At 47.0% G+C, this 17,978-nt stretch overlaps 2 protein-coding genes across 2 annotated transcripts in view; one reads left to right on the plus strand and one right to left on the minus strand.

The window, feature by feature from the left end:
• Positions 1-4,742, plus strand: part of pgbd5 (piggyBac transposable element derived 5) — a 69,778-nt gene extending 65,036 nt beyond the window's left edge. The window contains exon 7 of the mRNA XM_070884641.1: positions 3,254-4,742. Within this exon, the coding sequence (XP_070740742.1) occupies positions 3,254-3,449 (196 nt within the window). The 3' untranslated portion in view covers positions 3,450-4,742. The remainder of the gene's footprint in view (positions 1-3,253) is intronic.
• A 4,505-nt stretch (positions 4,743-9,247) lies between these two features.
• Positions 9,248-17,978, minus strand: part of galnt2 (UDP-N-acetyl-alpha-D-galactosamine:polypeptide N-acetylgalactosaminyltransferase 2) — a 113,293-nt gene continuing 104,562 nt past the window's right edge. Inside the window, exons 15-16 of the mRNA XM_070884823.1 lie at positions 15,079-15,198; positions 9,248-11,621 (exon numbers count right to left, since the gene is read on the minus strand). Of these exons, the coding sequence (XP_070740924.1) occupies positions 11,466-11,621; positions 15,079-15,198 (276 nt within the window). The 3' untranslated portion in view covers positions 9,248-11,465. The remainder of the gene's footprint in view (positions 11,622-15,078; positions 15,199-17,978) is intronic.

A 17,978-nucleotide genomic window follows, 5' to 3' on the forward strand; every position in this document is an offset into this window, starting at 1 on the left:
CATAGGAGCAGAAGATCTGGATACCGCGAGTGCTGCCATTCATCCTCACTAATAACAGCCCGATTCGCCAGAATAAATGTGGGCACAGCAGTAACTTCCCACTGATTTTTTGTTGTTGAAGATAATGCTCTGTTCTCCCTCTCTAAATTATCTTGAGATGAATATCCTTATTCTGTTTTCTATCCAAGGGCTGTTATCTATCCATAGTTTTTATGGGAATGTCTTATACTTGTTGTTTGGGGGTCATTCCCACACTGGAGGGGTACATTTTTTTCCAAAATTAAATGTGGTCCCATGGTCTCGCGTGCTTGCATTGCATTTTGTAGGGCTTTAGCCTTCAAGACAGGCTAGCGTTGCTCGCTGTACCTCCCACTCGTGACAGATCAATTTTCAGAACTCGGTGTACAGGAGGTCAATGTATTTGGTCACAATCATTTATACAAGGGAAGGAAGCTTTAGATAGTTCTACAACACACCCTTCACACAGGCCCTGAATTTCTTTGACTGTCGGTTCTGCAGTTGTTCCGTTGTTGAGCTGGGTAATGGTGCTGCTCACCAGCAGAGGGAGTTCCACACTACTTTTCAGGGTTTAATGCAACTCAGCTGTAACTAAGTTTCTGCTGCCCCTCCCCAAGGAAACGTCCGTGTAACAACGGCATAGCTCACTCTACTGGCTCTATCCTGCTCATTTTGGCTGAGTTCAGGTGCTTTAATAATTATGCTCTAAACCCCTTGTGTGAATCACTTAAGCAAATCATGGTAAAGGCTTTTTTTGGTAACCACTGTCTGACAGCAAGGTCAGCAGCTGACAAGTGGTGCTGCCTGCAAATTCTACCAAATCACTTGATGGCATCTCTCTCCCATAGCATCAGTCCAGACTGGCATGCCCACTTTGGTGCTAGCTCTGCCCACTGGGTGCCTTACCAGGGCAGTAGCCAGCAGCACGCCCAGATTCTCTCAAGATCCCTGCACCCTCCTACCCAGAGGTACAAGAGGAGCCTTGCACTCCCGAGTCTTCGTCGTGCTGTCTGCAACTCCCTCGGCCAGGACTGATCAACAGTGCAGAAAGAAGTGGAAATGCCTCACGAGGATAGGCAAGGGTAGCATGTCACCATGCTAGCCGTTTCCTGCCTGGACATCACCGCAATATTCTCCATGTAAAGGGACTCTCGTGCTCACACTACCCGCCCTTCACACTAAACTCTGGGTAAGGACACCCACCACTCCAATAGCACACACCCAACTAGCTTGTACATCCCAAAGCACCACCTTCCTCGTACTGAAACCCCCCAATCCTTAACGGGCAGCCTTACCTCCTTCCCTCACACACGCAGCCTTTCACCCACAGCTTACAATGAAAGAAATGTTCGCTTACAAATACACAGGCCACTTGTCTCATGATTTGTCATGAATCGAGTCTTCAAGCCTTCGATGAAGTTGGCAGATGCCCAATGGCACCCTTGGAGACCCTTTGGCAGTGTTCCTATTAAGTCGCACGGCCGCTCAGCGCTCTCGGAGTCCCGCTCTGCCGATTGAGCTGCCTTTTAAATTGAAAAAACTGTTGAAGGGACTGCACGGCTCCAAAAAAAAGTACAGGGACCATTGCCTCTGAGGTCACTGTGGGACCAGTTCGGCCTGTAGACATGACAAGGGAGCTGGTTAACCTGCTGCTGTCCTTGGCCACATTGCCCGATTCTCCTGGCCTGGGCAAACTGCCGCTACTCTTATGATGGCATAGAGCGGTATGCCCATGGGGAACACCCTCTCTTATCTCGAGTCAATGTGAGGCTGGGGGAAACTCTGCGTTCCCAAAGGGAGGAACGCACGATGGTAAAGTGAAGTGCAGGCGTCGGTAATTCTTTTCTCTAAATATGAAGGGATTAAAAAGGTTGCTGGGCAGCCAGTAATCAGGAAGTAGTCAGTGCCCTCTCTAGCTCACTAACTTCACTCACTTACTCTGAAGTGTTAGAAGAGCTGCTAGGGTTCTCTGAGGCTCGTGAATCTTTGGAATTCTCTACCCCAGAGAGCTGTGGAGGCTGGGGCATTGCTTATATTTGAGGTGGAGCTGGACAGATTTTTGAACGATAAGGAAATCGAGGGTTATGGGGAGCAGGCAGGGAAGTAGAGTTGAGGCCAAGATCAGTTCAGCCATGATCTTATTGAATTGTGGAGCAGGCTCGAGGGACCAAATGGCCTACTCCTGCTCCTATTTCTTATGTTCTTGTGTTGGACCATTATGTTTGGGCGATTGCAAAATGCGGCATAGACTCAGGAAACATCCGTATACCATGTTTATTTGTGTGATGGACTGTTTCATGTTTGGTGTGCTTTGAGAGAACTTGGACAGAGGTTTTTTTTTTTAATTTAGCAAATTTGTTTACTCCTCTAATTCTTGGCTCTTTGAGAATGTAGAAGTGAAAATTCCTCATCTAAGACCAAGTTCTGCGTCATAGAATCGTCATCATAGGCGGTCCCTCGATCGAGGATGACTTGCTTCCACAAGTGTTCACGATGTTTCAATGAAGGACCCGATGTTCCAGTCCTGAACTCCAATCGAAGGGTGGAAGATGCCTGTGCGTGGATTTGTTTAACGTGTGGTGACCGTTGCACATCAGCCACCACACGGGCTCGACAGAGCTAGGCCTTTATCTAGGGGCAAGGGTTGAACCAGGACGACTGGAGACCTGCTCTGCTGCACGGATCTAGTGCGCGCACATATCGCAGTGTGGGCTGGCCTGTGCTGCCCCTGGGCCCTCTGCTCTTCTGGGCCCCATACCCTCATTCGCTGCACCTTCGCCCACGATGTTCCAGGGCCCGGCGCTCCAGCTGTATTTATAGCCTCGACCTGCGGTGGTGTTCTCACACAGGTCGGGGCGGATCCACGATAGAGTCGTACAGCACAGAAGGAGGACATTCAGCCCATCGTCCCAGTGCCGGCTCTTTGAAAGAGCAATCCAATTAGCCCCATTCCCCCTGCTTTTTCCCAGGGCCCTGCAAATTCTTCCTTTACAAGTATTTATCGAATTCCCTTTTTGAAAGTTACTATTGAATCTGCTTTCACCAACCTTTCAGGCAGTGCATTCATAACTCGCTGCGTACAGCACAAATTCTAATCTTCCCCAACCTGCTTTTCTTTGCCAATTATCTTACATATGTGCCCTCTGGTTACCAACCCTCTTGCCAGTAGAAACAGTTTCTCCATATACCAAATCAATATTTTAATCAATTTGTGTGGGGTTGTTCTCTTCCACAGGTACTTTATATCTCACAAACCTAACAAGACCTGGCAGCAAGTGTTCTGGTTTGTCCTCAGTATTGCTGTCAATAACGCATACGTCTTGTACAAGATGTCGGAGGCGTATCTCGTCAGGCGCTACACCCGGGTACAGTTTGGTGAGAGACTGGTCAAAGAGTTGCTGGGGATTGAAGAGTATCTCCCCTCGGAGTGATTTCGCTGGCAGCGCAAGTGCTGGCATCAAATCATTGCACTGCATCCACGGGGCTAAACCACATCTCACACCCTTGTCCCAAACATTAAAACAAAAGATTTTTTTTTCTCATCGTTGAGCTTTTACTTGAAATTCGCGGCGAGCGGGTCTGTTCACTCCCAGCTCTGCCACGGAGCTGCCAGGCCAACTTCTGACTGAAGACCGCACGCAGTTTGCAAAGAATCTGGACACTGGTATTGCCGTTCAAAGCAACCTAAACCATCCAAATGTAACTTGTCCTTTGATGTTCTAAGTGCTGCTGCTGGTAACTGAAGAATTAATGGTGGGCAGCCTAAGTCGTAATCCCTGGACGTAACTGGAATGATAACATAGGGGCTTTAAATTGTGGTCCAAACATGGCTTTTTATATATATATATATATATATTCCTGGCGAGGGGAAATATGCACTCTTTTTATATACAACCTGTGCACGTATGGGAAATGATAAAACCATCACAAGGAATCTTGTCATTTTCTTTGTACAAAAATGAGAACCTTAATGCGTATCATTGTTAATGATTTGCACCTTCATTGTGTTCCATAATACACCTAATGATTTCCCCCCATAGTGCAATCCAACAGCCCTGTTTAGATATTTATAATGAAAGATTTATTATGCATTCTGAATGTTTACATTGAACTAGCTATTATATCATGTTCCGAATTCACATACTGTGGGATATACTGCATTTAGAAGATGCTACACCAGACATAAATTATGTTCTTTATTCACTGACTGTTTATCACTGCAGAGGATTAGAAGTTTTTGCTTAGAATGCTAAATCCCTAGATCACGTACGTGGAGGTAGAGTTTAAAACAATATGATGAAGTACTCCCCTCGGGGAGTTGAAGTTCAGTCGCTCAGCTAGGCAGCAGGAATATGATAGTGAGATGATGTGCCATTGTGTGAATGAACTGGATGAGTGAATTAGCTGGATAGAACACTCCTATTCCCTGGAAGTGTGTCCTGCCAGCTATTCAACACAGACACTGATGGCTGGAGTGGAATGTGTGGCCCTAAATGAACTGTAATAATTAGCAATAATTGTGCAGTTCTGAAATCTCTCCATCTTGGGCTGGAGACAGCATGCAGAGTTAATCTGTTGCTTTCACATGGGATCCACTTTCTCTTTTAGTGATTTGCATTCGAGCAGTGTATGTCTCTCAATAAAAGTGCCCTGTATATTACAAATCTGTTGTATTTAAATTATAAAGATGTATGTTACAATTTACAATAAAGGAAACCTGAGAATTGTGGCTCAAAGTTGTATTATGTTGTGGTAAGCACTTAAGCTGTACTTAACTGCTCCATGTTTGGTGGAAGTGAAAGGTAGTAGATATAAGATGCCAATCACAACTACCAGGCATACAGGACATACACAGTGTCACGAAAAGTACAAGACACTCTCAATGTATCATTGATGGAGTACAGGGTGATATAAAGAGCGGGATCAGCGGTGATACACAGATCTATAACTACCCTAAACCTAACTAAGCCTCCACAGCCCTCTGGGGTAGAGAATTCCAAAGATTCACCACTCTCTGAATGAAGAGGTTTCTCCTCATCTCAGTCCTAAATGGCTGACCCCTTATACTGAGACTGTGACCCCTGCTTCTACACTCCTCAGCTCGGAGGAAACATCCTCCCTGTCAAGGCCTGTAAGAATTTTGTATGTTTTAATAAGATCACACCTCATTCTTCTAAACTTGAGAATACACGTCTGGTGGTCTCAATCTCTCCTCGTAGGACAATTGCCCCATCCCAGGAATCAGTCTGGTGAACCTTCGTTGCACTCTCTCAATGCCAGATATATCCTTCCTTGGGTAAGGAGACCAAAACTGTATAAAATACTCGAGGTGCGGTCTCACCAGGGCCCCATATAATTGCAGTAAGGCGTCTTTACTCTTGTATTCAAATCCTCTTGTAATAAAGGCCAAAGTACCATTTACTTTCTTAATCGCTTGCTGTACCTGCCTGTTAACTTTGTGTACAAGGACTGCCAGGTCCCTCTGAACACCAACATTTCCCAATCTCTCACCATTTTAAAAAAAAAAAAAAAAAAAAATTTTCCACCAAAGTGGATAACTTCACTCCATATTATATTCACATTTCTCCATATTATATTCCATTTCCAATGTTCTTGCCGGTCTATATCCCCTTGAAGCCTCTGCATCCTCCTCACAACTTGTATTCCCACCTAGTTTTGTATCAGCAAACTTGGATATATTACATTTGGTCCCCTCATCTAAATCATTGATATAGATTGTGAATAGCTGGGGCCCAAGCACTGATCCTTGTGGTACCCCACGAGTTGCAGCCCCCCCCCCCCCACAACCCAAAAATGACCCGTTTATTCCTACTCTGTTTTCTGTCCGTTAACCAATCCTCAATCCATGCTAGTATATTACCCCCAATCCCATGAGCCCTAATTTTGTTAAATAACCTCTCGTGGCACCTTATTGAAAATACAAATACATAACATCCACTGGTCCCCCTTATCTCTTCTCCTTAGGTGGTCCCTTGTATTGAGGATGACTTGCTTCCTCACTAAAAAGGGATGAGTTCACAGGTATTTTAATGAAGGACCTGATATTCCAGGTCCCGAACTACATCCTGAAGGGTGGAAGATGCCTGTGCGTGAATTTTTTTTAACATGGTGGCCATTGCACACCAGCCACCACACAGCCTTGACAGAACTAGGTCTTGGTCCAGTGGTAAGGATTAACCAAGACGACTGGAGACCAGCTCTGCTGCACGGACCTAGTGCGCGCACATATCGCAGTGTGGGCTGCCCCAAGACCCTCCGCTCTGCTGGGCTCTGATCACTCGCCGCCCCTGCTCCAATCAGTGACCTGGATTATGGTGACATCTAATCCAGTCGCCCGCTTCCCTGTCGTCACCCTCCTGCACCAGCTTGCGCTGATTCCTGAAGTGGCTCCACGCTGCACCCAGGGACGCTCGCCTTTTATGGCCCTGACCTACTGCTGGTGTTCTCACGCAGGTCGGGGCCGCTTATCTATTCTGCTAGTTACAACCTCAAAAAATTCTTAACAGATTTGTTAAATAGGATTTCCCTTTCATAAATCCATGTTGACTGCCCAATCCCATTATTTTCCAAGTACCCTTAATAATAGGTTCTAGCATTTTCCATATGACTGATGTCAGGCTAACTGGTCTGTAGTTCCTCATTTTCTCTCCCTCCTTAAAATAGCTAGGTAACATTAGCTATCTTCCAATATGCGGGAACTGTTCTAGAATCTATGGAATTTTGGAAGATGACAACCAATGCATATCTCTATAGCCACCTCTTTCAAAACTCTAGGATGTAGGCCAGCAGGTCCAGGGGATTTATCGGCTTTCAGTCCCATTAATTTCTCCAGTGTTATTTTTTACTAACACTAATGTCTTTCATTTATCCATTCTCGTTAGAACCTTGGTACTTCACTATTTCCAGGTTTGTCTCGTCTTCCGTGAAGACAGACACACAAAGTATTTGTTTAATTTCTTTGCTATTTCCTTATTCCCCATTATAATGTCACCTCTCAGCCTGTAGGGGACCCACATTAACTTTTCCTTATTACATACCTATAGAAACTTTGTCTTTTTTGTCTCACTATTACTCTCATTCTATCATACAGTCAACATAAGAAATAGGAGCAGGACATTCAGCCTCTCAAGCCTGCTCTGCCATTCAATATCATGGCTGGTCTGATCCTGGCCTCAACTCCACTTCACTGCCCGCTCCCCATAACCCTTCGCTCCCTTATTCAAAAATCTGTCTATCTCCATCTTAACTATACTCAAAGACCCAGCTGCCACAGCTCTCTGGGGTAGAGAATTCCAAAGATTCACAACCCTCAGAAGAAATTCCTCATTTCTGTTTTAAATAGGCGACCTCTTATTCTGAAACTATGCCCCCTAGTTCTAGATTTCCCCACGAGAGGAAACATTGTCTCTGCATCTACCCTGTCAAACCCCTTCATAATCTTATGTTTCAATAAGATCACCCCTCATTTTTTTAAATTCCAATGAGTATAGGCTCAATGTGCTCAATCTTTCTTCACATGACAACCCCTTCATCTCAGGCATCAACCTCGTGAACCTTCTCTGAACAGTCTCCAATGCAAGTATATCCCTCCTCTAAGACCAAACTGAACGCAGCACTCCAGGTGTGGTCTCACCAACACCTTGTACAGTTGGAGCAGGACTTCCCTACTTTTATATTCCATCCCTTTTGCAATAAAGGCCAACATTCCATTTGCCTTCCTGATTACTTGCTGTACCTGCATGCTAACTTTTTGTGTTTCATGTACAAGGACCTCCAGGTCCCTCTGTACTCCAGCATTTTGCAATCGCTCCCTATTTAAATAACTTGCTTTTTTATTTTTTCTACTAAAGTGGATAACCTCACATTTTCCCACATTATAGTCCATCCTCCAAATTTTTGCCCACTCACTGAGCCTATCTATAATCCCTTTGTAGATTCTTTGCAACCTCCTCACAACTTGCTTTCCCACCTATCTTTGTATCAGCAAATTTGGCTACGTTACACTCAGTTCCTTCATCCAAGTCATTAATAGAAACTGTAAATAGTTGAGGCTCCAGCACTGATCCCTGTGGCACCCCACTAGTTACAGTTTGCTAATCTGAAAATAACCCATTTTTCCCAACTCTGTTTTCTGTTAGCCAATCCTCTATCCATGCTAATATATTACCCCCAGCTGTTATCTTATACAGTCACTTTGCAACCACGTCTCTGTAATGGTGATTAGATCACACCTATTCTGTTGCGAATGCTTCACGCACACAGATATTTAGCTTTTGACTTTTTTCTATTTTCCCTTGAGAAGATGGTGAGTCTCCTTGAACCGCTGCAGTCTGTGTGGTGAAGCTACTCCCACAGCGCTGTTAGGGAGCAAGTTTCAGGATTTTGACCCAGTGACGATGAAAGAATGTGATATTTCCAAATCGGTATGTCACTTGGAGGTGATGGTGTTCCCATGCACCTGCTACCCTTGTCCTTCTAGGTGGGAGAGGTTGCCAGTTTGGGAGGTGCTGTCGAAGAAGCCTTGGTGAGTTGCTGCAGTGTATCCTGAAGACAATACACACTGCAGCCACGATGTGCCAGTGGTGGAGGGAGTGAATGTTTAAGGTGGAGCATCGGCTGTCGTATTGACCAAAAGGAACATTTTCTTTCATGAGATCCATCACTGCTAAACATTAACGTGAACAACACACACAGAACACTGAGTATTTACTATGAAAAATAGATTTAATCTCGAGAATTCACGTGTGCAGCAGGTGTCAACTGTGGCTCAGTGGGTAGCACTCTTGCCTCTGAATGAGTGGCAGTACTGAAGTAGCATTGCACTATCAACTGTGCCGTCTTTCAGATGAAATACTAAACCGAGGCACCGTCTGCTCTCTCAGGTGAACGCAAAAGATCTCATGAAATTATTTGAAGAGCAGGGGAGTTATCCCCGGTGTCCTGGCCAAGATTTGCCCCTCAACCAACATCACTAAAACAGATGATCTGGTCATTATCACATTGCTGTTTGTGGGAACTTGCTTGTGCGCAAATTGGCTGCTGCGTTTCCTACATTACACCAGTGACTGCATTCCAAAAGTACTTCATTGGCTGTGAGGTGCTTTGGGACATCCTGAGGTGGTGGAAGGTGCTATATAAATGCAAGTTCTTTCTTTCTATAAACATTTTACTCGATTAACACAATTAAAAAAAACATGAAAAGTTGGAATTTAAAGGTATAAAGTTTATTAAAGTTAATTCATTTTCAAAGATGCTTTCCATCACATCTATAAAAAGTATGAGCAAGATCATGCTTTGTAGAGTAGTGAGAAAAAATGCGGGAAGAGTCAATCTATGAACTGACGATACTGTTGTCATCTTTTCAACACTCCACAGTGACATCATTGCGCACAATACTAACGTTACTCTTTACAAAAGTCACTCTTAAGAATTGGGAATTAAAAGAAATTACAGTATTTTACACTGGAAAAAAATTCAACACAGTCACAAGTCACTTCAAAGCAAAAGCAAGTCCAACGTTGTTCCTCAGAGACAACATGAACACTGGTGGAATTGAAGGGCCTTCTCCATCCTTCCACTAATCCCCTTTTCATTTTGGGAGTTGCAAAGACTTTTTAATAATGGGATGTTTTCTTATTAGGAGGAAATACATCTTTAGTATTTAAAATTCCAAGACTATCAGAAATTATAAATGGAAATGATGAAGCTCTTCTACAGAATGAACTTTGGCACACTGGCATGTAAACATTTCATTTGAAAAAAAAATTATCAAACCCCATGTTCAGCAGCAGTAGAATTTCTCTTTCCAACAATGAACTCGGCAGTTCCACGTTGTGTAGTTTCTGCTTTTAAAGTTGGTAATAAAATCGCTGTCTGCCCTTTCACATAAACAAAGACATGGGAGAGAAAGAGAGAGAGACACATAGAGTGTGACAGAGTAAGAGAGAGCGAGAGACAGAGACACTCACAGAGGGAGAGGTAGAGAGGAGACAGAGAGACAGGTATGGAGGGAGAGAGAAGTGAGAGGTATAGAGAGAGGGAGACAGAGAGAGAGAGATGTCTCTTATTTTAATCATCCTTTCGTACTCCTGACTGCCAGACACTTTTATTGCATTGTGGTTACTAAATCCTAACAGTGTAACCTGACAAGACAGTCATCAATTTGGTAGACTAAATAAATATAAATGGAATAAGACTTTACAGAAAATTGATATTAAGCAAGACGTACTTGTCAGCAGAGGTGACCTCGAGAAGCAGTGGCACACACAAACCATTTTCTTTTTAAGATAGCTCCTGCTTTTTCACTTGGCAACTATTTTATAACAATTCCTCTTAAGCCTTCCAACAGGCAAAAAAAACCCGTGAAGATACTACCACTGCTAATGGTGCGTTGTGATCACCTAGGAATTTGGCTCTGTTGTTGTTACTCAACCTGGGAGAAGCAAGGCACCGGTTAGATACCACTTTGAAAAAGTCACTGCTGAAAAAGCTAGCGGGCAAATTCTCGGAGGGGTTTACAGAAAGTGCAGGCTGGAATCACAAACAAAAGGAATAATGTTGGTGCTGTTACAGTCACTTAACATGGCTACTTACGTAATAAATATAAAATACCTGTGAATTGTCAACAGGCTTTGATCCATTAAATAACATTTAGCAATGTGTTTGTGCCTCGCAATTACAGGTTACACCCACTCCCAGCCCCTCAAGCACACAAAGAACTAAGAAAAGTGCCACGGTTTAGTTGAATGTAGTAAAGACAAACCAAAATGCAAGTACAGCGTGTGGCTCTTGTTTGGTTTCTTTTGGATAGGGTTTCATTTCCCTACATCTAACTCTCTTTGTTCAATCAGTTATTATTGGCTTACAAAATCCATTATATGCTGAATTACAGGAGATATGGAGTCTGCAAATTCTGCAGTGAAAACTGATCAGAAAAAGCACAGTAGCTTTGCATTTGGACGACAGATCCGATACAAAAATTAACTGTAAAAATAACATGCGAATTCAGAAACACTGCGGAGCTGGACACCAGACCTCTTTCCAGGCGTTAATGTTTTGACTGTTCGATGAGCTCATAAGCAGCCTTCATTATTAGTGCAGTGCATTTCCTATAAAACTGAAATCTATATTGGGAAACTTCCACAAGAGAAGAACTGAACTGGTTCTTGTTAGGGATGGAAGTATGTGTACCGTCCTATTTAACTGTTTTACCTAACTCTACATCAGAAAGGAGGGAGGGGTAAATGAAAAAGTAATATATCTATAGTAACTGGAACCATGAGTTTTGAAACTCGATACATTAATTCAAGAAAAGGTGGAATATGGAACTCTTTCAAAAATCGAGGTATATGGTTGAATGCAAACTTGATTTACCAATTTAAATATTGTCCACATTGAAAGTTCCAAAATGTAGCGGTCCCGATGTATTACTGCTGTAAATTAAGTGTGAATTTCCACTGTTGTGAAAGGGATGAACTGCAGACTTCCACTGTGAGCCCACCGCTCCTGGTGTTCCGACTGTCCAGGCACAAGTTGCTTCCCACATGCCTTAGTTTTGCATTGTTCTCAATTTGTTCCCATTTCTGTAAAGGAGTTGTATCACCAAGAGTAGGTTAGTGTGCTAAATGAGTTATAAAAACAGCTCAAAATTGTAAGTATTTACAGCACTGAAACAGGCCATTCGGCCCAACAGATCCATGCTGGTGTTTATGCTCCACACAAGCCTCCTCCCATCCCTCTTTATCTCACCCTATCAGCATAACCCTCTATTCCTTTCTCCCACTTGTGCTTATCCAGCTTCTTCTTGAATGTATCTACACTATTCACCTCAACTACTCCTTGTGGTAGCGAGTTCCACATTCTAACCACTCTGGGTAAAGAAGTTTCTCCTGAATTCCTTATTGGATACAAAAGTATGGAGCACTGTAGGGATATAGTATCTTTAGGGGGATAACATTAAAACTGAGTAAGAATTAGACAATGTGCTAGTGATATTGAATGATGAGATTAGTAATGAAATAAGTACATTTAAAATGAAAAGAGGGGATATATTAAATAAACTAATCAAACGCAAAGGATAAAACCCGTGGTCCGAATGGATTGTATCCACGCAATTTGAAAGAATCTAGGGAAGAGATAGCAGAAGCATTACTACACATATTTAATAATTTGTTAGAAAAAGGAATAGTGTCAGAGGACAGGCAGATAGATAACATAATACCTATATTTAAGAACATGTCCAGAGAATTACAGACCAGCCAGCTTAACATCGGTGGTAGGGTAAATAATAGAATCCTGACGAAAGGAGAAAATAGAAGAACTAGAAACCAAAAATATATTCATGAATAGTCAGCATGGATTTTAAAAGGGAAAGTCTTGCTGGACCAACCTCACTGAATTTTTTGAAGAGGTAACAGAGAGAGCAGACAATGGTAGACAACATTTAGATTTGAATATGGGGAATATGATTAAGAAGTTTGCAGACGATACTAAAATTGGCTGTGTGGTTGATAATGAAGAGGAAAGTCATGGGCTGCAGGAGGATATCAATCTACTGGTCAGGTGGGCCAAGCCGTATACACATTAAGCGCTAGGCACTTAATAGTGTAGATGAACAAAAGGGACCTTGGAGTGCTTGTCCACAGATCCCTGAAAGTAGCAGGCCAGGTGGATAAGGTGGTTAAGAAGGCATACGGAATGCTTGCCTTTATTGGCCAGGGCATAGAATATAAGAGCAGGGAGGTTATGCTTAAATTGTATAATACTTTGGTTAGGCCACAACTGGAGTATTGCGTGCAGTTCTGGTCGCTGTATTATAGGAAGGACATGATTGCACTAGAGAGGGTGCAGAGGAGATTTACTAGGATGCTGCCTGGAATGGAGAATATTAGTTATGAGGACAGATTGGATAGGCTGGGTTTGTTCTCATTGGAACAGAGGAGGTTGAGAGGAGACCTCATTGAGGTGTACAAAATATTGAGGGGCCTGGACACAGTGGATAGTAAGGGTCTATTTCCATTGGTGGAGGGGTCTATTACGAGGGGGAATATTTTAAGGTGGTTGGTGGACGGTTTAGAGGGGATTTGACGGGGGGGGGGGGGGGGGGGTTCTTTACGCAGAGGGTTGTAGGGATCTGGAAGAGTGTTGGATGCAGAAACCCTTACCACTTTTAAGAGATGGTTGGACAGGCACTTAAAAGTGCAGTAACCTGCAGGTAATTGGGATTAGACTGGACAGCGCAGATATGATGGTAAGTACAGCAGGGAATAGAATACGGCCAGGGTGATCCTCGACTAGTTTCGATCGCCTGGATGGGTCGGAGAGGAATTTTCCCAGATTTTTTCTCCCTAAATTGGCCTGGGTTTTTATCTGGCTTTTGCTTCTCCCAGATCACATGGCTCTGGTTGGGGTGGAGTGTAGCATGTTTTAGTTTAAGGGGTGTCGCAGTTGTGTGAGGCGGACTGGTTGGGCTGGGTGCTCTTTGTCTTTCTGTCATTGTTCATAGGTTTATATGTAACCTTCAGGGCTGGTGACCGAGGGCCGTGTGGCTCTTTGTTGGCCGGCGCGGACACGATGGGCCGAAATGGCCTCCTTCTGCGCTGTAAATTTCTATGTTTCTATGATAATGCAGTAAATGTAATTTATCTAGATTTTCAAAAGGCCTTCGATAACATAACCCATAATAGACTGATGAATAAGGTCAGAGAATGCGGAGTCAGAGGACAATTAGCAGAATGGATAGCTAGCCAAGAGTAGGGGTAAAGTGTAGCTATTCATAGTGGCAGAAGGTGGGTAGTGGTGTTCCACAAGGATCAGTGCTGGGACTGTTGTTCACAATTTATATTAACGATTTAGACTTTGGAATCAAAAACACAATTTCTAAATTTGAGGATGATATCAAATAGTCAATACTGAGTACGATTGCAACAAATTACAGGACGACATTAAGAAACTTGTAGAATGGGCATATAATTGGCAAATGAAATTCAAAACAGAATAGGGAGGTCATTTATTACTTGGAGGATGCAAGTCTAGCTGGGATAGAGGAACAAAGGGATCTCGGAGTACAAATACACAAATCACTAAAAGTTGCGACACAGGTTAACAAGGCCATTAATAAAAACAAACCAAGTACTAGGGTTTATTTCTAGAGGTTTAGAATTGAAAAGTAGGGAAGTTATACTAAACCAGTTTCGAACCTTAGTTCAACCACACTTAAGAGTACTTCGTACAGTTCTGGTCCCACATTATAAAAAGGATATAGAAGCACTAAAGAGGGTGCAGAGAAGATTTACAATGATGATATCAGAAATGCGAAGGTATACATATCAGGAAATGATGAACAGGCTGGGTCTCTTTTCTCTTGAAAAAGGGCTGAGGGGTGACCTAATAGAGGTCTTTAAAATTATGAAAGGTTTTGATAGAGTGGATACAGAGAGAATATTTCCACTTGTGGGGAAGAGCATAACTAGAGGCCATCATTAGAAGATAACCACCAAAAAATCCAATCGGGAATTCAGAAGAAACTTCTTTACCCAGAGAGTGGTGAGAATGTGGAACTCGCTACCACAGGGAGTGGTTGAATCGAATAGTATCGATGTATTTAAGGGGAGGCTAGATAAGCGTATGAGGGAGAAGGAAACAGAGGGTTATGCTCTGAAAAGATGGGAGGAGGCTCGAGTGGAGCATATACACCGGCGTGGATTGGATGGGCCGAATGGTCTGTATCTGTGTCGTACATCCTCTGTAGTTAATGATAAAGGTTACTTTTTCTAAAAATGGTATAAATAAGGCTAATCAAGCTTCACTCAGTAGGAACTTTAGCTACCCCTTTGAGGAGGGGCACCGTGAATGACCTGGACAGGCCAATTGCTCACTTTACACGGGAGTTTTCAGGGAATAAGACTGCGTGTACTGCTCTGTATGTAGTCTTAAGATCAATGTTTTGAAAAAATAATACTATCCCCTAGCTTTCGCGAAGCTGCGATTACCCAACAAGCACCCTTAGCATTAACCGCTGCTACAACATTCGTTACCTACCTGTCTGCTGTCATTGTCTCTGCATCCTTGCAGCTTTATGAGGGAACCGGCGACCTGGTCTACCACAGTAAGGCACAAATCCATGTGTTTCACCGACTTGTCTTTCGTTAGTGCCCATTCCTAACCAAATAAACCCAGAAAGACACTGAAGAGTTGTTTCAGGCCAGGACTGATACTTGTATATCTTCCCCCCGCCTCACACACCCACCACCTCCCCTCCTCACACACCCACCCACCCCACACACACCCCCACCCCCCCCTCCAAACATCCCGCAACCCCACCCCCCACCCCACACCCCCCCCACCCCCATCCCCTCCCCCACACACCCACCCCCCCCACCAAACATCCCCCCACCCCACCCCCACACACCCACCCCCTCCCCCACGCACCCACCCATCCCCTCCCCCACACACCCACCCCCCCACCCCCTCCCCCACACACCCCCTCCCACACCCCCATCCCCCCCCACCCTCATCCCCTCCCCCACACACACCCACCCCCCCTCAAAACATCCCCACCCCCATCCCCCCCCACACACCCACCCGCATCCCCTCCCCACCCCCCTCACACACCCACCCCCCTTCACACACCCCCCCCCCCCACACACACCCACCCCCCCTCACACACATCCCCCCCGCTCCAAACATCCCCCACCCCACCCCCTCCCCCACACACACCCACCCCTCCATACACACACCCATCCCCTCCCCTCCCCCGCACACACCCACCCTCCTCCACAACCTCCCCCCACACACCCCCCAAAAAAAACCATCCTCCAGCACACCCCCCCCCCTCCCACGCACACACACCCCTCCCCACGCGCCCCCCCCCCACGCACATGCCCCCCCCCACGCACACGCCCCCTTCCCACGCACACGCCCCCCTCCCCACGCACACGCCCCCTTCCCACGCACACGCCCCCCTCCCACGCCACGCCCCCCTCCCACGCTCACGCCCCCCTCCCACGCACACGCCCCCCTCCCACGCACACGCCCCCTTCCCACGCACACGCCCCCCTCCCACGCACACGCCCCCTTCCCACGCACACGCCCCCCTCCCACGCACACGCCCCCCTCCCACGCACACGCCCCCTTCCCACGCACACGCCCCCCTCCCACGCACACGCCACACACACCCCCCACACCACCCCCCCCACACACACCACCCCCCCCCACACACACCACTCCCCCACACACACACACAACACCCCCACCCTACACACACACACACCCCCACCCCACACACACACACCCCCACCCCACACACACACACACACACCCCCACCCCACACACACACACCCCCACCCCACACACACACACCCCCACCCCACACACACACACCCCCACCCCACACACACACACCCCCACCCCACACACACACACCCCCACCCCACACACACACACCCCCCCCCACACACACACACAAACACCCCCACCCTACACACACACACACCCACCCCACACACACACACACACCCCCACCCCACACACACACACACCCCCACCCCACACACACACACACCCCCACCCCACACACACACACCCACACCCCCACCCCACACACACACCCCCACCCCACACACACACCCCCACCCCACACACACACACACACCCCCACCCCACACACACACACCCCCACCCCACACACACACACCCCCACCCCACACACACACACCCCCACCCCACACACACACACCCCCACCCCACACACACACACCCCCACCCCACACACACACACCCCCACCCCACACACACACACACCCCCACCCCACACACACACACACCCCCACCCCACACACACACACACCCCCACCCCACACACACCACCCCCCCCACACACACACACAAACACCCCCACCCCACACACACACAAACACCCCCACCCCACACACACACACCCCCACCCCACACACACACACCCCCACCCCACACACACACACACCCACCCCACACACACACACACCCCCACCCCACATACACACACTCCCACCCCACACACACACCCCCACCCCACACACACACACCCCCACCCCACACCCCCCCACACCCCCACACCCCCACCCCACACACACACCCACCCCACACACACACACACCCACCCCACACACACACACACCCACCCCACACACACACCCACCCCACACACACACCCACCCCACACACACACACACCCACCCCACACACACACACCCACCGCACACACACACCCCCACCCCACACACACACCCCCACCCCACACACACCCCCACCCCACACACACACACCCCCACCCCACACACACCCCCACCCCACACACACACCCCCACCCCACACACACACCCCCACCCCACACACACACACACCCCCACCCCACACACACACACACCCCCACCCACCGCGCACACACACACCCCCACCCCACACACACCCCCACCCCACACACACACCCCCACCCCACACACACACCCCCACCCCACACACACACCCCCACCCCACACACACACACACCCCCACCCCACACACACACACACACCCCCACCCCACACACACACCCCCACCCCACACACACACACACCCCCACCCCACACACACACACCCCCACCCCACACACACACACCCCCACCCCACACACACACACCCCCACCCCACACACACACACCCCCACCCCACACACACACACACACCCCACCCCACACACACACACACACCCCCACCCCACACACACACACCCCCCCCCCACACACACCCCCCCCACACACACCCCCCCCCACACACACACACACACACCCCCCCACACACACACACACACCCCCCACACACACACACCCCCCCCCCACACACACACACCCCCCCCACACACACCCCCCACACACACACACCCCCCCACACACACACACACACACACACACACACCCCCCCA

Source organism: Pristiophorus japonicus, chromosome 7 (assembly GCF_044704955.1).
Source record: "Pristiophorus japonicus isolate sPriJap1 chromosome 7, sPriJap1.hap1, whole genome shotgun sequence".
Lineage (NCBI taxonomy): Eukaryota > Metazoa > Chordata > Chondrichthyes > Pristiophoridae > Pristiophorus > Pristiophorus japonicus.